The sequence below is a fragment of the Engraulis encrasicolus genome, chromosome 13 (genome assembly GCF_034702125.1).
Source record: "Engraulis encrasicolus isolate BLACKSEA-1 chromosome 13, IST_EnEncr_1.0, whole genome shotgun sequence".
In the NCBI taxonomy this organism is placed as follows: Eukaryota; Metazoa; Chordata; class Actinopteri; order Clupeiformes; family Engraulidae; genus Engraulis; species Engraulis encrasicolus.
Genome location: NC_085869.1, coordinates 38,478,106 through 38,499,029, shown reverse-complemented (window position 1 = coordinate 38,499,029; position 20,924 = coordinate 38,478,106). Strand labels below are relative to the sequence as shown.

At 41.4% G+C, this 20,924-nt stretch overlaps 2 protein-coding genes across 3 annotated transcripts in view; both read left to right on the top strand.

The window, feature by feature from the left end:
* The first annotated feature begins 9,814 nt into the window (after positions 1–9,814).
* LOC134461113 (zinc-binding protein A33-like) overlaps positions 9,815–20,924 on the top strand; it is a 13,384-nt gene continuing 2,274 nt past the window's right edge. The window contains exons 1-3 of the mRNA XM_063213875.1: positions 9,815–9,910; positions 20,072–20,371; positions 20,543–20,638. Coding sequence (XP_063069945.1) covers positions 9,815–9,910; positions 20,072–20,371; positions 20,543–20,638 — 492 coding nt within the window. The remainder of the gene's footprint in view (positions 9,911–20,071; positions 20,372–20,542; positions 20,639–20,924) is intronic.
* On the top strand, positions 11,897–15,628 carry LOC134461116 (E3 ubiquitin-protein ligase TRIM35-like). Of its 2 annotated transcripts, XM_063213877.1 has the most exons (6): positions 11,897–12,289; positions 13,232–13,327; positions 13,515–13,745; positions 14,616–14,638; positions 14,721–14,839; positions 15,099–15,628. In XM_063213877.1, the coding sequence occupies exons 1-6, from the start codon at positions 11,897–11,899 to the stop codon at positions 15,626–15,628; spliced, it is 1,392 nt and encodes a 463-aa protein (XP_063069947.1). The 2 variants fall into 2 exon arrangements, with proteins under 2 accessions (XP_063069947.1, XP_063069946.1); XM_063213876.1 differs by lacking the exon at positions 14,616–14,638 and having other exon boundaries at positions 13,515–13,750; positions 14,703–14,839.

Sequence of the window (20,924 nt, the reverse complement as noted above, 5' to 3'; positions counted from 1 at the left end):
GTGGAGCATGATGACAGCTGATATGCAGGGAGTCAGAGAGGCACAGGGGACACATCTTCAGCCCCCTCAATGAGACTGTACCTGCCAACAAGCTAGGGTCAGATTCGTCAGGCGTCTTTGTGTGTGTGTGTGTGTGTGTGTGTGTGTGTGTGTGTGTGTGTGTGTGTGTGTGTGTGTGTGTGTGTGAGTGTGTGTGTGTGTGTGTGTGTGTGTGTGTGTGTGTGTGTGTGTGTGTGTGTGTGTGTGTGTGTGTGTGTGTGTGTGTGTGTGTGTGTGTGTGTCTGTGTGTGTCTGTGTGTGTCTGTGTGTGTGTGAGAATATGCTTGTATATGTGCCCACGTGTGTGTGTGTGTGTGTGCCCTTCCCAGGAGGACATGAACGTCAGGGTGGAGCCTCTGAGGGAGAAATTGAGATCCTTCATCGACTACAAGCTCCTGTGTGAACAGACTGTCATGCACATCCAGGTACAAAGGCTCTGGTGATGCCATTCATGATTCGAAAATGCCTTTAGAGTAGAGTTACTTACAAATAGGCTAAATACATAAGCGGAAGTGACTGAGGTGTCAAGTAGCTTACACAAATACACATATTGCCCATATGAACATTTCAAGACACACATAGGCTATACAAAGTATACTATATACAGTATATACAAAGTAAGGGGGTGCGGGGTATTGTGAATAACATGAGAGTTGAGGTCATTTTTCATTATTAGTAACACTACAGTCTCGGTCTCACGATCAGCTGATTCTGAGCTGGTTGGATCAAGTTTATGGCAGGGTGTTTATTTTTCATTAGGATTTACTGTAAGTCAGTAAGTAGGTAATTAGCCTATGCCTTTTATTATTAGGGAAATTCATGTGTTGCAGCAGCAACATCAAACACACATACAAACATAGGACCAGAGTAGAAGGGATATATAAGGAGGATATACAATATAAATGTTACAAAAATAGAGATGTTACTAATTGTCTAAATAAATACAGCAATTTAAAAAAACACAGAGCTTCACTGTGTGTGTGTGTGTGTGTGTGTGTGTGTGTGTGTGTGTGTGTGTGTGTGTGTGTGTGTGTGTGTGTGTGTGTGTGTGTGTGTGTGTGTGTGTGTGTGTCTGCCAACCTAGAATCAGACCCAGCACACCGAGGGCCTTCTGAGGGCGGAGTTTGAGAAGCTACACCAGTTCCTATTGGCCGAGGAGTCAACTCGGATGAAATCATTGGCTGCCGAGCAGGAAGAGAAGACCGAGGCCATGAAGAAACGGATTGAGAAGATCAATGCAGACATAACTAGCCTAATCCAGAGAATTAAAACCATCGAGGAGGAGATAGGAGCTAATGACATTACATTTCTACAGGTACACGCATGCACACACTCAAGCATGCGCGCACGCACGCGCACACACACACACACACACACACACACACACACACACACACACACACACACACACACACACACACACACACACACACACACACACACACACACACACACACACACACACACACACACACACACACACACACAGCTGCAAAGGCCTTTTATACATACACACGCTACTGTCTTTTGGTCCAGTGAGTGTGTGTGTTTAATGTATCATTAGTGGTGTAGCATCACCTGAAGGTTCTGAATCATTTAAGGAAGAAGGTGCCCTGGACCAAAACTGTTAAGGACTTCACACACACACACACACACACACACACACACACACACACACACACACACACACACACACACACACACACACACACACACACACACACACACACACACTAGTGCAGTGTAAAATGCACACACACACGCACACACACACACACACACACACACACACACACACACACACACACACACACACACACACACACACAGAGAGAGAGAGAGAGAGAGAGAGAGAGAGAGAGAGAGAGAGAGAGAGAGAGAGAGAGAGAGAGAGAGAAAGAGAGAGTCATGGAGCAGTATATCAGGTAGCAAATGCAAATGTAGTGTGTGTGTGCGCGCGCGTCCGTGTGTGTGTGTGTGTGTGTGTGTGTGCTGCCTATGTTACCTGGCTGATTTGGATGTAGTCTTAATCTGGCCCAGGAGGGCTGGTTATGGGCAAAATCAATCCTATTTTAACATATCGGCATCTGTCGTGATTTATTTGACATTTTGTTTTTATTTAGCAAATTAAAGAAATTAAATCCTGTCATTTCACAGAACTACAAGACTACGCTGCAAAGGTGAGTGCTGCACGTAATCTCCTCTCTCTCTCTCTCTCTCTCTCTCTCTCTCTCTCTCTCTCTCTCTCTCGGTGACCGACATGAAGATATATCATATCACGCATGACTGTGTTTATGTTGGGTTTTTTGTCAACCTGTCTTTTTGTCCTATAGAGGGAGGGGAGGCGGGGGGGGAGGGGGGGGGGCGTTCGTGTTTGTCTATTGTGTTCTTGTTTATTGTAATGTCTTTGTAATTGTATCAGATGCACTGAAAATGGCACAGAACAAATTTCCGAAAGGACAAATAAATAATCTATCTATCTATCTGCCTATTATCAATCATAATTTGATTCTATGCTATTCTTTTCAGTGCAGTTCTATTCTACTCAACTCTAATCCAATGTAATCTATTCTATTTGAAACCCCTTGTGACTCCGCCTGTCGTCCAGGACACAGTGCCCCCTGAAGGAGCCGGAGAAGGCTGCAGGCACCCTGATAAACGAGGCCAAGTACCTGGGCAACCTCAGATACAAAGTCTGGAACAAGATGAGGGACATGGTCACGCATTGTGAGTACACACTCGCACACACACACACACACACACATACACACACATACAGAGTTAAATATGATGCAGGTTATAAAGGTGAGCTTGTGTGTTTGCTTGTGTGTGTAAATCCTGGATGCCAACTCTATTCGTTACTTTGCAATGCACCACTCAAAAAGCGACCAACGCATCACAATTTAACATGTCATTATGGCAAGCCATTTCAGATTTTTCTAAATGACTGATTTGTGTGTCTATTTCTATGTAGCTCCTGTAATCCCTGCATCCTACATTCTGATCATGTGTGTGGGTGTGTGTGTGTGTGTGTGTGTGTGTGTGTGTCTGTGTCTGTGTGTCTGTGTGTGTGCGTGTGTGTGCGCGTGCATGTCTCTCTCTCTACAGCCCCTGTGATCCTGGATCCCAACACCGCCTCGTACAGCCTCATTCTGTCTGAGGACATGACCACTCTGAAGCGTGCTGACGACAGGCAGTGGTTGCCTGATAACCCAGAGAGATTTGACGTCTACATCAGCGTGTTGGGCTCCGAGGGCCTGAATAAAGGCACTCACACCTGGGATGTGGAGGTGGGGGACAACCCCTTATGGCTCATCGGGATCATGGCAGGGTCTCTATGCAGGAAAGGAGACTACAATGTCAACCCTGGCCTGAGGTAAACATACAGTAATGACCACACATGCATACGCACGCACATTATAGTAACTCACACCCAGTGATGGGCACACACACACACACATGCACACACACACACACACACACACACACACACACACACACACACACACACACACACACACACACACACACACACACACACACACACACACACACACACACACACACACACACACACTCACACACACACACACACTCACACACACACACACACACACACACACACAGAGTAACTCTCCATTCCTATTCTGTAGGTACATCTGTTATAAGGATGAGAAGTACTGGGCTCGCTCCACCCCTCTGCCCAAGTCTCCTCTGCACGTGGAGAAGAAGTTGAAGAAGATTCGCTTGGAGCTGAACTGGGAGCAGGGGGAGCTCAAGTTCACAGACCCCGTCACCAACAGCCACCTCATCACCTTCACACACACCTTCACGGAGACTGTGTTTCCTTATTTTAGTACCAACTCATCGCTCAAGATCGTATCCAGCAAGGCCTAGTAACACATGCGTGCACACATGCATGCGCACACACACACACACACACACACACACACACACACACACACACACACACACACACACACACACACACACACACACACACACACACACACACACACACACACACACACAATAATAATAATAATAATAATAATAATAATAATAATAATAATAATAATAATAATAACCACTATATGATGTGTTATTGTGCATTATTATTTATTATGAAGCCTGAATGACTTGCTGTCTTTGTCCTGTGGTGTGGCAAGAACCAATCGACATGTGACATTACATTATCTAAGTCAGGTATCTTGTGTAATTTCGTTCAATTTTTTTGGGGATTATGAAAACTATATATTTTTGGAAACCTTAGACTGTGAGGAATCAGAAGAGCGATGTTTGACATTTTTTTGGGGTTGCTATGGTGACCATATAGGGCTTTCAAAATGGCTGCCTTCTAATACCAATTTATCCTATCTTGCATCTTCAGGAATACATGTAAATTAATTTTTAGCAATCAATTTGTCATGTGGGATGAGAGAAAATATTTCCATATAGTTTTGGATGATCAGTGACCCATACTTGAGTTTTTATTATGTTTTATTTTGTTTTAAGGCGAGACAGGGCAGGTAAATAGGGTACATTTTTAAACTTACAGATATCACTATGAAACTTTACCAGTCAATTAATCATATGAATAGGAGAAGAAAATGTATTACAAGTTTAGTATAATGTTAAGTTTAAATGTACTTATTAGGCTATATCTAATTAATTATGCGTTAATTTGCATATAATTTGAAGCAACTAATCTGGCCGCCTGAAAAAGCCAGGTTTAAAATTATTATTATTATTTTGTTAGTAGTCCTATGTTAAATACAAAAACATAGCCACAATTCCCTCTCTATCTCCTTTTTATCCAATAAATCAGAAAATACTGCCAATGACCTTACGAAATGGCTTTTCGGGCTATTTTTAGGCCTATGATGTCATAAAAATCATGAATGACATATCATCAAATCCCTCAATACAAACATTCACACTATTGCTAAGAATAGGCCTACCAGATAGGTTCTATAGCAGAGGAGATTATTTGCTCAGAGTGGGAGAAAAAGCATTTAATTGTGAATTCACCCCATCGTTTTCTTTCTCCTTCCCTTACTATTCTTTTAGGCCTACACAGCATCAGAAAAGAGTTTACAAATCATCCTCGTTCTCATTGTCACTGTCACTACTTGAGAATCATTTTATAGCAGTGTGACTGTGTGTGTGTGTGTGTCTGTGTGTGTGTGTGTGTGTGTGTGTGTGTGTGTGTGTGTGTGTGTGTGTGTGTGTGTGTGTGTGTGTGTGTGTGTGTGTGTGTGTGTGTGTGTGTGTGTGTGTGTGTGTGTGTGTGTGTGTGTGTGTGTGTGTGTGTGCGTGCGTGTGTGTGCGTGCGCGCGGAATGTTAGCACATAAGTAATAAATATGTGTACAGGGAACCTATTAATTCTAGTTGAAATCCAGGTGTCCAGAATATACAGTACATCCTTCATAATACACACCACAGAAATCCAAGATATTATTCATAAGACAGCAACATAGGCATGTACAAAAGTCACACATCTGCATACATACATAGAAACGTTCACTTAGCTGTCCAAAAAAGCAAGTAATTAAAAAGAGTAATAATGTGTAATGGTGGTAATCCCTCCCAAGTACAAAAGTGTCATATAATGCAGTGTGGTGCTCAATGCTCTAGTACTGTAAGTAGGACTGTGGTGCCAAGTTCCCTTTGGGTAGAAAGGCTGCCCAGTGTTGTGAGAGACTTTAGTGCAGCAGATTGTCCAAGATTGTGCTGCACATTGTCCAGGGCTAAATTTCCTCAAATAAATTAGTATTAAGTCATTCTTAATCTTATCCCTTAACACAGTCCCTCTGTTATAACCTTATTGTCACCAAAATGATAACGACCAAGTCTTAATCGTTTACTATACAAGTCTATATAAGACTCCCTGTATTTTCATAACAATGTTGTTATGATGTGGTTGATTGTTTTCAGCAAAGAGTGAATAGTCCTGCTGAGAGGCCCATCTGCAGTAAGAGGCTATCACTTAATAATGAGGTGGCCCCTTGTCAGTATATCAGAATAGGTCTGACATCATCACTAAAAGCTTATAGGCCTATATAGGCCTACACTACTTTTCCTTACATGTGTATTATGTTCATCATGTTGTACAGGTATACTGTATGTGCAAGGAAAGGTATTGTATGAACTTGAATTGATGTCTACCCCTGATATTGTCTAAGGGGTGCCTCATACTTAGTACCACTACCTAACATGGCTGGACTAGCCAAGGCCTACAGGGCATTTGCCCGGTGGACTGGTGATGATTTTGGCCTGGTCCTCCTGTCAGTGCAGTTGTATCAGTCCTCATGCCGCTACAGCTGACCTCTCTGAGTTTAAATATTGATTTTGTCTTTTGTGGTCAAAATAGCTCGTAATAGAGGAGTGAAAATGTTGTCACAGGCTTCATTGTCTCTCTCAATGCCTGTTGGACGGTCTTGGCTAAAAATGCCTGGCCTGATGTTTCATCCCATTCCAACCCTGCCACCTAAGTACTACCTACGCTTAAGTGTGTTTGGGAAACTCAGCCAAGGAGGATATTATAAGGGTCACCAGCAGGGACAGCCAGATAAAGGTAGATAATTGTGCATGAAGACTCACGCAGTCCAGTCCATCATGTTAATTTCCTTCTGTCAGACACAAAGCCACTGCCACACCAACACATTATGTCACTGTGGTTTCTGGTAATGCATGGAAATGATCAAAATAAAAAATCAAAACATGAATTAAGAAACTACCACTTACTTTCACGTAGTACATGTAATTTCATTACCACTCACGGAAGTAGTAACTGTAAGGAAATACAGCTCTTCTTAAAATATTGTATTTTGAATAATGGAATTTGGAAACATGTAATCAGTTACTCCCCGTTACTGGCCTCCTGAGTACAGACTACTCATACAGTATGTTGCTTGGAGGGTGGGGTGCTGCCTAGCCCCCACTACTGTCAGTGCGGAGCAGATCAGTCTGTTGATTTGGAACTTGAATTATACTGTTAGATTTCCAAACCAAACAGTGAATGTATCATAGGTGTGCACAGATAGGACCGTGGTGGTGCTAAAGTCCTACTGGACAAAAAAAGACCCTTTTTGAGTTCTTTTGTGGATTTTTTTTTTTTACAATGTACTGTGGTCCATGTTGACGTGATCATCTACGGTAAAACTGATAACATCAATATCCTAGTCAGTTCCATATGCCCTCCGCCCCCATCTCGAGCACCTGATCCCCAAAATGTCTGTGTACCCCAGTGGATTGGACAGCACAGTAAAAAAGTAACAACATTATCCTTTGTTGAACACCAAACACACTGTAGTCTCTGCTTAATTCAATAGGGCCTTTGTCTACATGTCAAATTTGGGTGTGCATGTAAATTAGCGCATGTTTAAGTTACACCTCGTTTGCATATTGAAACACAACATTCATTAAAGAAAACTTTTAATATAAAAAACCCTGTACTGCAACGTAAGTGATGAAGAGGAAAATGTGTGTGGTGAGGCATGCAAGTTTTATTTTAAAGCCAATCTACCAGTATTTTCTCGCTTGAGAAAAAAAACACTAATTTTTGAATTAACAAGGCCGACAGGCGGACAACAGATGCGTCCCTCTATGCCAGTTCCAACCTTTTTTCCCCCAAAACGCCCCGCTGGCCTCCTCCTAACCTGTCAACGCCCACACCCCTCTGAGGATGTGCTTTTTGTTTATTGGTCATAGCATATTGCCCATGGAAACTCCAAATAATGTGGCAGGCAGCGAAATGACGAGACAAAGCTTTATATTTTGCAGTTTAGACTATAATAAGGCCATCATGCTTGGATTTGGAAAAGAAGCATCTAATTTCAAATTTCACATAGATCAAGTGGCTACATTACAAATTACCAGATATTATTAGTACTAGGTTATTTATCAACCTTTAGTAGGCTATCACGCCATTTCAGCGTCATGTGCATGTGGGAAAGAAACTAAACATCGCCAAATAGCCTAATAAATAAATAAAACCGTTTGGGTGAATCATGCGCTATGGGTTCACCCTTTGGATGCATTGTGCGCTTAATTTTCAATGCCAGCTTTTTACCGTCAAGGCACAAAGCAGTGAGCTTCAGTGGCAGAGTTTACCAAATTCATACAACTGCAAATCAATTACGAAGCAAAAGACGCGTTCTGTCCCGTGCTCTCTCTGAGCGCAAGGGAAAGCACCTGTGGGGTCCACGCGCCCACCAGCAGAAAACGACTCTCCCTTGCAATATGCCCGAGAACATCAGTAACACAGCGTATGTGAAATGCAAATGGCCCATCTGTCTACTAGTTCGAGAACACTGACTACTCACTGAAACGTAGTGGCAGAATGTTTGCAAACTCAAGTTTAGAGGAAGAGCTGTAGCGCTGCTGGTCGCCTGTCAACTTATTACGGTTCCATGTCGTGGAGCGTTATGCAATGCAAACGCTCCTCTATCCGAGCACAAACATCTGTGTGAAATACTGCCTGCCGACTTCTAAATCGTTCATTTCCATTCTGATGAACCAAAATAGCTGCACAACGCGACACTATCAGCCGAAGTGTAGGCCTATCACAAGACCGTGAACATTAAGTGACACTCACAGTGGTGTTGGTGTGCTGTGGAGAAGGAACGAAGTTGCCTACCACTGTCCAAACGCAAAACAATGGCGAAAATTGAATGCACCCCTCAGTTGTCTCACAATGCAATCAGCTTAGCCGGTTTGGTAACACATCGTATACGTTTTGACACGCATTCGCTCCAGGCCAAAATGCCTCTCTGCCTCCGCCTTGTGGACACAGGAAGGAACAATTGAAGGAATGCGTTTCAGACAGCGTTTCAGACAAGGAATGCGTTTCAGACAGCGTTTCAGACAAGGAATGCGTTTCAGACGGACGGACGGACGGACAGACCCTCTTATAGAGATGCTGGGACGCATCTAAAAACCCATGAAAATTAGGCCCTGAACTGAATTATTTGTGGTAAATCTGTGTTAAGGGCCCTTTGAACTATCTAAGAATGTTGAATAACAACTTTTCCTATAAAAATATTTACCTCACACCTACTTTTATGTTAAATTTATCAAGATATTAGCAAATTAGCCTAGGCGTTTTTAGTATGATAGTGTCCACTTTTTCAAGACCCAAAATTGATGCATTAATGACATTTGAAAATTGTCAAACATTGCTTTTCTGACTCTTTAGGGTCTAAGGATTCCAAAAATATAAAGTTTTACAAATCCCCACAAAAATTGAACGAACGCATATATCTAAACATAGTGTACCTGCTTGCTATGGTGCTCTTTTAAAAATAAATAATAAAACATTCTAGACTATTCAAGGCTATTCATAATTCTTTGCTCGCTCTCGCTCTCTCTTTCTTTCTCTCTCTGTCTCTGTCTCTCTCTCTCTCTCTCTCTCTCTCTCTCTCTCTCTCTCTCTCTCTCTCTCTCTCTCTCTCTCTCTCTCTCTCTCTCACACACACACACACACACACACACACACACACACACACACACACACACAAACACACACACACACACACACACACACCTGCTGGAATGCAGAAGCTGGTGGAAGAACCAGTCAGGTAACATTCAGACCCGCCATGCACATGAGCGTAAATAGCTAAATAGCGTAAAATACTGTTCAAAATGTTACTTCTGAAAAGACGTGTACTCATTAATGATGTGCACTGTAAATTGAGAGACTGCTTCACAACCACTGGTCATCGACTCGCTAGACAGACAGACAACCTGACCAACCGCTGTGGCGTTGACATGGCGTCTTCTCAAGAGGAGGACCTGTCCTGTCCCGTCTGTACGGAGATCTTCAAGGATCCTGTGGTACTGTCCTACAGCCACAGTGTGTGCCAGGTGTGTGTGCATGTGTGTGTGTGTATAAATGAATGAATGAATGAATGAATGAATTGATTGATTAATTAATAAATGAATGAATGAATAATTAAATAAATTAATTAATTTGACCATCCTTGATGTAAAACATGTAGGCCTAACAGAAAACTGAACCATACATCAAAAGAATTAAATAGTCAGTGATGACACAAAAAGGCCCTCTCTAATTGTACGGACATGTAGCTGGCGTTGAAGGCGTGGAAAGCGGAGGAAGTACTTAACTGACTTTGTATGGCAGAGCAAGTGATAGAAGCGTCAAAAGCTGCAAAAGCGTTTCTAGTGCCAAGGGTGTCAAATGCGTTAAAAGAGAAGTTGAACTTCAGCTAAAGCTACGCATGTGCAGTTACCAAACCGACAGCTAAAGGTAAGGTCAAGTATACCCCCGAAACGCAATACTTCCCCATCATTCCTACCACTCCTGTCCACCTATTTATAAAATGTATATATTAAATACAAAATATAAAAGAAATATATTTAATATGTATAGATCAGTGCCGTGCTTAGGCTTAAAACCAAACAACTATTTAGAAAACGAAGCTAAAAAAAATATGGGGCAAATGGTAACACTTTATTTTAATGGTTCACCATTACAGTGGATCTACCACATTAGGTAGGCTATAGTGTAATAACCAGTGTAACAACACTCAATACCATGTAATACCAATGTAGTACCATGAACCAATTTTGTACTTACGTCATGTGTTTGTGTGTAACTGGTATTACATGGTATTAAATATTGTTACACTGGTAGCCTACTACACTAGTATTACATGGTATTAAATATTGTTACACTGGATATTACACTGTACCTAATGTGGTAGACCCACTGTAATAGTGAACCATTAAAATAAAGTGTTACTGGGCAAATCAATCAACCCAGTCAGAAGTTATAGGCCAAATGAAAATTCCGCCATCTTGAAAGTGTTTGCCACCAAATTCTAATCCGTTCATGAATCTACCCTAGAACATTAACACACCGAATCTGGGACAAATCCATCCACTCGGTCAGAAGTTATGAGCCAAACAAAAATTCAGCCTTGAATTCATCCCTCTTGAAAGTTTTGGCCACCAAAATCGAATCAGTTCATACACCTACCTACCCTAGAGCATTAAGACACCAAATCTGGGAGAAATCCATCCATCCGTTCAAAAGATATTGCGTTAACACGGAAGACCTAACGCGGCGGACGCGGCACATGCAAAACCATCCGCGTTTCAGCTAAATAAATATGTAATGAGCTTGGCATCAGTGAGCACCAGCCAATGGAATGATTCCTAAACACAAACTTCGGTTGGTCCCTGATCGAACGCTTCAGGTTGAATCGTTTTCCTGTGTTCATCATCGCCCTTGACCTATGCCTTCCAGGCTGCTGCTCTTGCTCTCTCTTTAGGTGAGGTACAGACCACACTCACGCAGGCATGCACAGACACACACACAGAGTAGTGTTAACTACAACATGTTCCACGTACTGTGTGTTGTGAGGTGTGTGGTTATTAAGGTAAGGTGAATTCAGGTAAATATGCATAATATGCACAAGTGGCCCAATTCATCCCTATTACTTTTCAGTTGCATTGCATAGCATACAGTATCTGTGTCTCAATCACATCTGCCACTGCAAACCTGTAAATCCTGATTCTTCAATCTGAACGCAAATAACCTCAGTGCAAAAAATCAGAGCAGACTGGTTCATCAACATATAAAACGTTACTGACCAATCAGGATCTATTACTACTGGAGGACCTCCCTCTGACTCAAGTCTGGATGAGGAAGAAAAGGTGAGGAATTCAGAGACGGACTGTTCGTAATACTCTGATCATTGCACCGACTCATTTTTGTTACAAAACCATATAGCAATAGTATCTAGGCTGTTAACCTAATTGTGTCAGCGCAGTGAAACAGTTAATACGACAGTAAAGTCTCCTAAACAAGGATTTTAGCAGGAGGAAATGGCGTCAGCATCAGAAGAGGACTACACCTGTCCTGTGTGCTGTGACATCTACAAGGATCCCGTCATAATGGCGTGTGCTCACAGCGTGTGTAAGGCCTGTCTGCAGAAATTCTGGGAAATCAAAGGATCCAGAGAATGTCCAGTCTGTAGACGAAAAGTTTCAAAGGACCCATCCCCTAACTTTGCTTTGAGAAATGTGTGTGAGGGGTTCCTAAAAGAGAGGAGCCAGAGAGATTCAGCTGGATTAGAGGTGCTATGCAGTCTGCACAGTGAGAAACTCAAGCTCTTCTGTCTGGAGGATAAACATCCTGTGTGTGTGGTGTGCCAGACCTCAAAACTACACAGAGGCCACACCTTCAGTCCTATTGATGAAGCTGCAGCAGACATGAAGGTAAGTTCTAATAATGCACACATTGGGCACACACAGGCAATAAAAAGGTCTTAAAGTATCCATTACAACATTTTATGGCGATCGTTGCTGAATAGTTACAGTTTGACAGTCTGTGTTGTCAGGGCTGTAGCCAGGATCTAAGAATAACATAATTTTGGTGTCATTATTGGGTATAACATTATGGGGTATCTGTTGAAATCTCAAGACACTGTTTTAATGGCTCAGGAACTAAAAGTATCCTACTTTCACTTACCAAAGGATTTCTTGAATAATAATTATCATGACTGTATTTATATAGCACACTATAATACAAGGCATGCAGTTCAAAGTGCTTAACAACTGGATAAACATCAATGTAAAAGATGAAATTAAAAAAGTGAAGTTGAAAAGAGAGTCAGAAACAAGAAAGAATAGCAAGAAGACCAAAAAAAAACTAGACGGTATAGAGAAAATAAGTAGATAGGGTAAATAAGTAGCTGTAGAGAAAATGAAATAAGTATAAAGAGGACGCAAGTAGATAAGGTCCACAAGGCTTGAGCCCAGGGTAAGTGATAAATAGTCACAGTGAATGAGGCGCTCAGATGTGGCCCCTATGCCAGTGGTTCTCAACCTTTTTTGCCCAAACGCGCCTCTGGCCTCCTCATAACCTGGCAACCCCCTAGCTCTGAAGCGCTGCGCAGGTTTAAGAATCACTTGCAATGTCTGGTGAATTGCATCCTCTTCCCCAAGTCGCATCCCTTGAGCTATTAATCTTGTTCACTCGCACACATGGACAAACGGAGCACAAAGCCTGCTTGATTCAGTTGGGCATATTTGGCGTTCCAAAAAAACAAACTCAGAAAAGTGAGGAAGGTCTACACCTCGCTGGCCTCATGCCTGGCAATGGCCATGAGTGTTGTCAATGTACTTACAGCGGTAGTATTAAATCTGTTTGTCTTTCAGGAGGAATTGAATACCAGACTGGGGTGTCTGAAAAAAACAATGAAGACTGTTGAAGAAGTTAAATTAATCTGTGACCAAACAGCAACTCATATTAAGGTTTATATTATTATATAAACATTACAAACATTATATAAATATTAAGGCTAATATTAAGGAATATTAGCATTAAATTACAAGTAATACAACCTGTTCTACTACAAATATTTAACTTAAAATGTATCATAAAGTCTGATGTTGTAACAAAATCTTCCATTGTGTACCCAATTATCTGTGTAAATATCAGTCTCAGGTCCATCTTACAGAGAAACAAATCAAAGAGGATTTTGAGAAGCTTCACCGGTTTCTTCGAGATGAAGAGGCAGCCAGGATTGCTGCACTGAGGGAGGAAGAGGAGCAGAAGAGTCAGATGATGAAGGAGAAGATTGAAAAGATGAGCAGAGAGATCTCCTCTCTTTCGGACACGATCAGAGCCATAGAGGAGGAGATGAAAGCTGATGATGTCACATTCATGCAGGTGAAATGAAACTGCTGAGTGAATGTCATCATAATGCTTTTCAAGCGTATACACCGATCCGAGAAGCGATTTATGCCATCGTGCGCTGCCACCATTGCTGAAGTGCCATTCTATTCATTAAGCCCTTTATGTTGCTGCGCTTGTAAATTCTGGTGACTGACACCATCGAGATGACAGTCTGAATTAAGTTTTGAATAAAGTTTCATGGATAGACGATGTCAGGCAGTGGCCACAGGTGATTGATGAACCTGTATCATGAACTGGTAGAATTTCTAAATTAATTAAACATTTAATTTAAGATTAAGGACATGTAAAGCTATACTGAATAGACCTAGATATGTGCGGGCTAACTGGCATCTCTCCAAAACGAGTTCGCTAATAAATTAAGTGTTCACTTACAAAGTTTTCACAACCTATTTCTGACGCGTCTGTGGATAGGTTGGATGAATTAATGTGCGCCAATTGGATAAGTTATCAAAACTTCAGAGTGTGAAATACCATGTTTGGAGTGTGAGAGTGTGAACTCACTCAGATGAGTGTGTCACACTCTCAAAGAGTGAGACTTGAGAGCCCTGCCGTATCCAGCCTACTGTCCATCCACTCAACCTTGTTATGTAAGGCAAAAGAAAGACATACTCAGAACATTTGCAAAACATGAATATGATGTGGACATTTTGGATATGATGTGCTTTTGATCATTAGTTTGGTAATTTGTAGAAAGTACATTTGATTTGAATTGCATGAGGAATCACAATCACTCATTGCCTTCAAATAGTGCAAGATATCTTCATTAAATGTCAATTTGGCGTTTCATAACATAAATTGAAAAGGGCAAAGATGCTAAAATACCTTTATTTTATGTATTTCTAGAACTACAAGAGCACAGTGGAAAGGTGAGTGACTGTCTCCTGTCTCTCTCTTGACTGGTTCCGAACCCAAACCCACAGCAGAACTGACTCCTGAATTCTATTCCAGAATTCAGTGCATGCTGCAGGATCCAGAGAATCCTTCAGGAGCTCTGATCAATGTGGCAAAGCACCTGGGCAACCTTAAGTTCAAAGTCTGGTTGAAGATGCGGGAGATTGTTCAATACAGTGAGAACGTACACAGACACACACACACACACACACACACACACACACACACACACACACACACACACACACACACACACACACACACACACACACACACACACACACACACACACACACACACACACACACACACACATACGTACACGTGTGTGTACAGTAGTTGTGCATCAAGTCAAATTATTGTTGAGTCAGCAGCCATCAGTGCTAGGGAGTGTAAACAATAAATAAACCTGTTTTGTGTTCTTCCTCTCTGCAGCTCCTGTCACTCTGGATCCCAACACAGCAAAAAACAATCTCATCCTGTCTGAGGACCTGACCAGTCTGACACATTGTGGTGTTGAGAGTCAGCAGCTCCCTGATAACTCAGAGAGATTTGATTACTATAGCAGTGTGCTGGCATATGAGTGCTTTAGCTCAGGAACACACTGCTGGGATGTGGAGGTTGGGGACAAGGCAAGGTGGAATGTGGGTGTAATGACAGAATCTGCCGAGAGGAAGGGAGACACTGACTCCATGAGTGGACTATGGTCCTTATGGTATCATGATGGTGAATATGGCACACATGTCCCACCACAGCCCCCCACCCTCCTGCCAGTGGAACAGAAACTCCAGAGGATCAGAGTGCACCTGGACTGGGACAGAGGGGAGCTGGCATTCTCTGACCCTGATAGTAACACACACCTACACACTCTCACACACACGTTCACTGAGACAGTGTTTCCCTACTTTAATGGAGATCCTCTGAGGATCCTCCCAGTGAAGGTGATGGTAAAAAAGAAGATCTAGAATAGAATAGAATAGAATAGAATAGAATAGAATAGAATAGAATAGAATAGAATAGAATATAGAATAGAGAATATAGAATAGAATAGAATAGAATGCCTCTACTGTAAGTGTTCACTGTAACTGTTCATACATACACATTAAGAGTGGAAGCACACACTTCATTATGGAGCATTGAATCTGTGCATTAAATGTGCTATACAAATAAAATTGCCTTACCTTACCTTGCCTTGCCTTCTGAAGCTGAGCAGAGAAACCTTTCTACATCCCTTTATTTTGGCTTTGTTTGGCTTCAGTTATCAGTCATACTATAACATGTTCCCGTTTCCTTTATGTTAATATTTCAGGTTAAGGTTACATACCGGTATTTGACTATGTGGTGTGTGGGTGTGTGGTTTTATGAAGTGTTGTATCAAAATAAAATGTGATATTGGCCATACAAGTCTGTAGCGATTAGTTATTTATCAGCCTTTGGCTTCGTGCCTTTGGTTGAACTTCACCCAGGACAATTTCTGTTAACATAATCCTTCCCACTCGTGTCATATTGGTTCATTTTTATTTAGCCTATGTTGAAGATATTACTCATTACAGTCAGTTGTGTAAAGTAATGTAATGTAATGATGTTGCCTATAAGTAGGCTAATGAAGTGTAATGTAACAGATATTTTACATGATATTTACATTACATTACATTCAGCAGTTGCCTTTGTGCAGTTGCCTTTAGAGGTACATTATTCATTTATCAGCGATGTAATGATCCTAATGAAGTGTGATGTAGTGTAATTTAATGTAACATGGTGATATCGTGTATAAGTGGATGGCAGAGTGTACTGTGAGTCACCCTGTTAATGACTGGGACAGATACAGTGGTAACACTTTACAATAAGGTTACGTGAGTAATGACGGAATAATGTCTGAAGTAATGACTGATTAATAGTGAATGAACACGTGATTCATGTAGGCCTATGCAGTAATGTCTACTCCATTAGTAGTCAAGGTTGCATCACATTTAGCAGATACTTCTATACATGGCTACAGTGCTTTACATTACATTACATTTATTAACTGCCTTCATGCAGAGCTAGGCTACATTATGTGATGTCCTTCATCAGAAATGTAGTGGTGCTAATGAAGTGTAATGTACAACTATTGAGCTTGCGCATCACAGTAAATAAATAGTTACTGACTAAAATCAAATGTCTTGCATCATTACCTCCGCCAAGGAGTTCATGTTTTTACCCCCGCCAAGGATGAAACTTTGTGGAGTTGTTGATAATGACCCAAGGAAGAAGTGATTAAATTCTGGTGGTGATCCAGATCACGGACCGGAACCAGGACTTTTTAAAAGATTCTATCAGCAGGATAACTCAAAAACCAATCAACGGATATGGACGAAACTTTGTGGAGTTGTTAGTAATGACCAAAGGAACAAGCGATTAAATTCTGGTGGTGATATGGATCACGAACAGAACCAGGACCTTTTTAAAGATTCTTCACCATTGCTGGCACATCTAGACGCCTCTAGTGACCACATATTGAATTGCGGGGCAAAACATTCCAATTTGTAACTCCACAAAGAGAAGGCAGAAAGACTTACAATGAAAATAGGGTGTAACATAGTCAAATGTTCTATCAAGCAGCTTACTTGGCGTAGGTCTGCACTCTCTGAGTGCTTAGTTAATATTTGTTTGTATTACATTTTCACACATTTTATGATATATCTGTAATGCGCATAGCTGTGCTTGTCTACTTTCTAGTGAAATGGAAATGGATTTGTGAAGTATAATCCATGCATCCATGATGGAAATTCAAAATAAAATGTGATACAGACATGCACAGGAAACTACAATGTGTGTGGCATGATGTATTGTGATGGTGCGCTCATTGCATTGCTTTTGACACAACTGTACTCTGTTGTACTCTGCTATACTGTAGTGCAGTTACCCACACTGAATGTCTTCATCAGTCAAACCTGTAAATCCTGATTCCTCAATTTGCAATAAACTCTGTGCAAAGGCATAAAATGTTTGCATTATAGTACGTAGCAGAATTGACCAATCAGGATTCTCTAGTGTGAATGAGGAATTGAAGGGGAGAGATTCAGAGACAGAGGATACATTCACTATCTTAACTCCCATCCTCTACCTGTGCTTGTGGCCTCAAATTCCGCTGATGCTCGCCTCTGTGGAGAAAACAATCATAAATATGTATATATTTTGCAAATGAGAAAATTACCTTTGAATTGCACTTTTGCAAGAAATTGAATTAAACTTCTGTCATCAATGATGCCTTGTGACAAGATCACAAAACCAAAAGCAGAAGGGAAGATGAGAGTTAGGATAATGGAAAGAAACCAGGCTGTTGGTTAGTTCTCCATTCTGTTTCTAAAATAATATAGCAATTGCAGATTTGCAGCAATAGAACTCAAAAACTAATCTTGAAAGAGATTCCAATGTTGACTGGACAAGCATTTCTGAAGAGGACTGCACCTGTCTTCCAGGGTTGCCAGATGAGGCTGATGATTTCCAGCCCAAAAAATGCTCAAAACCCGCCTAGAAGCACTAAATCCTGCCCAATTCTATTGATTTCTATGGCAAAAATTGGGTTGAGTTTTAGCTAGTTTCTGCTAAATGCCATTTTAACCCGCACACGGCCATCCTAAGCAGCCCAATTGGGCGGGAAACAGCCCAATCTGGCAACACTGGCTGTCTTCCTGTGTGCTGTTGACCCTGTCAGAAATGTTCTAAGCTATGAGATAGGCATCTGTCATTGGCTCCCATTATAGCCCCGTTGGCGCACGTAGCCAAGTAAAAGATGAATGGGAGCCTATTGGGCTAAATGGCTCAGCAGGGATTTGTGACGATTCTGTTCTCTGGTTTGTAAAGATGTGTGCACATTCTGTACCTTATCATGGAAGTTGTATTAGAAGTGAAGTTAAAGGTTCCTGACATGGCTTTGTTCTCCCAAAGACGTGTTAGTTTTGTCCTGCAACACGCTAGCATTCGGCTAATACCTGCTGGCTGAGGAATCTCTGCGACTATTCACGACCAGAGCTGACGAGAGACGTACTCTGACTGATCCTCCTAGCAGAGACATCTACGGTCACACACCTCAACCCCCACCACCGTCCAACATGTTAATTGAAGGTGCCCAAATTCTTAAGGATGAGCGCAGTCATTTCCTTTACCCCATGTACACATGCCGCTTTTCCACCACCTTAAATGCAATAAATAACAGGTGTCCGCAACAATCCTAACATAACTTTAAATACATCGACATCTGAAGTCAGACTTAAAACTACAAAACAAATGGCGTAGTGCCGTAAAGTCGATTGTCACGTGTTATGTCATTGCTATAGTTGAAATAAGGGTCATTTTCACGAATCTAACACTTGACAAGATGCAAACGTGTCGGCAAATGCTTTCACTTACTCATATCTATCGAACGCGACTTCATTGTTTCCAGGGAAAAAATCACACGGGCAGATAGTTATATGAGAAGCGTACAGCCCCATTGGCACCCATTCATTATTTACTTGGCTGCGATAACATAGCTGCAGTGCCACTCCTGGCCACACCAGCTAGTGGTCGTTCTTGTACAAGATTCCATTTTCTTTGACCCTGTACAAGGACCTTGGATCTGATTTGTTAGACCAGTGTTAAACTGACCAATCAGCTTCCAGTTCATCTTAGTCCCTCCCCCATACTCGTCTTACCTGAATGAGGAAGTAAATTGAGTGACAGACGGCTGCTGCGTTCAACACGACACCTGCAGAACTGCTCTGGTATGTTTACTTATCCAGAACACATGCCTACTTGAGAATGTCATCACATTTCATATATTCTTTAGCATATAAATGCTTGTGAAGGTATTTGAAAAATATGATGTGAACTGAGCACAGATGTAACAGAGGCAGACTTATTTTTCCGTATACCTGTGAAAGTGAAAGTAAAGTTTTCGAAAGAGCTGTGAGTTGTGTCTATTCATGAATACAGTCCAAACGAGCCTGTAGATAAAAATAGGTTGTAGAATCTTACTTAAAGATTATTTCCAAGCCATTATGTTTGTGATTTACAAACATCTTGACAGAGAAACAAATCTGACAGGCATATGTCTCTTGGGCAATCAGAGGTTAGAAAAGCATATGATTTGTCAATCAGAATCTCCCCTGACAATCAGACGGTGAGCCTCAAGCAGACAGTGAGCCTCTCTTTATCAATGCAGCAACAACTTCCAGGTGATTAGTTTTGTGAGCTCATATGAACTGGATTTATAACAACATGTCCCCCCTTTCCTTCCTGTGTCAAAGTAAATACACACATTGCCAACCTGACTGAAGACAGAGGACGAAATTGCCTCTAAACTAGATGAAGACTTCACTTGTCCTGTGTGCTGTGACATCTGCAAGGATCCTGTCATCATCTCCTGTAGCCACAGTGTGTGTAAGGCCTGTCTGCAGCAGTTCTGGGACTCCAAAGGGTCCAAAGAATGTCCAGTCTGCAGGAGGAAATCCTCAATGGACAATCCTCTAGTCAACCTTCACCTGAAGAACCTGTGTGAGACTTACTTACAGGAGATGAGTCAGAGAGCTTCAGCAGGGTCTGAGGTGCTCTTCAGTCTGCACAGTGAGAAACTCAAGCTCTTCTGTTTGGAGGATAAACAGCCTGTGTGTGTTGTGTGTAGAGATTCAAAACTACACAGAAACCACTCCTTCAGTCCCATCGATGAAGCTGCAACAGATGTGAAGGTAAAGGTTATCAAATGATACTGTGATTGCATTACTGTACACTGCAATATACCACACGAGAGCTATGCCAAGTAGTTAATATAAATGTATATGAATATGGTGCAAAATGGACTGTGATGTACATTTAAACTGTTGGCTGTTACCATTATGGTTATGCTGGTTGTACTTCAGGAGGAACTAAAGATCAAACTGGAGCCCCTTACAAAGACACTGAAGACATTTAAGGAAGTTAAACTCATCTATGATCAAACAGCCACACATATCAAGGTGAGACATTTAGATGATAATAATGATAATCATCATCATCATCATCATCATCATCATCATCATCATCATCATCATTATCATCATCATTATCATCATCATCATCATCATCGTTGTCATCGTCATCATCAATTATTAATTAATTATAATAACATAAGGCTAATTAATACAAATTAAGTGTTCTGATTACAGTATGGATATAGTCCCACAGCATATCAAAACTCACATGTGTCAAAAGAGTAACTCATATTAGAGGCGTATATTTGTATGTTTTTTATGACTGTACAAA

Coding starts and splice junctions, on each gene's coding strand:
- LOC134461116 (XM_063213877.1), top strand. CDS start 11,897: ATGGCGTCAGCATCAGAAGAGGACTACACCTGTCCTGTGTGCTGTGAC. Junction 14,639..14,720: donor TACAAGAGCACAGTGGAAAG/GTGAGTGACTGT, acceptor ATTCTATTCCAG/AATTCAGTGCATGCTGCAGG. Junction 14,840..15,098: donor GCGGGAGATTGTTCAATACA/GTGAGAACGTAC, acceptor TCCTCTCTGCAG/CTCCTGTCACTCTGGATCCC.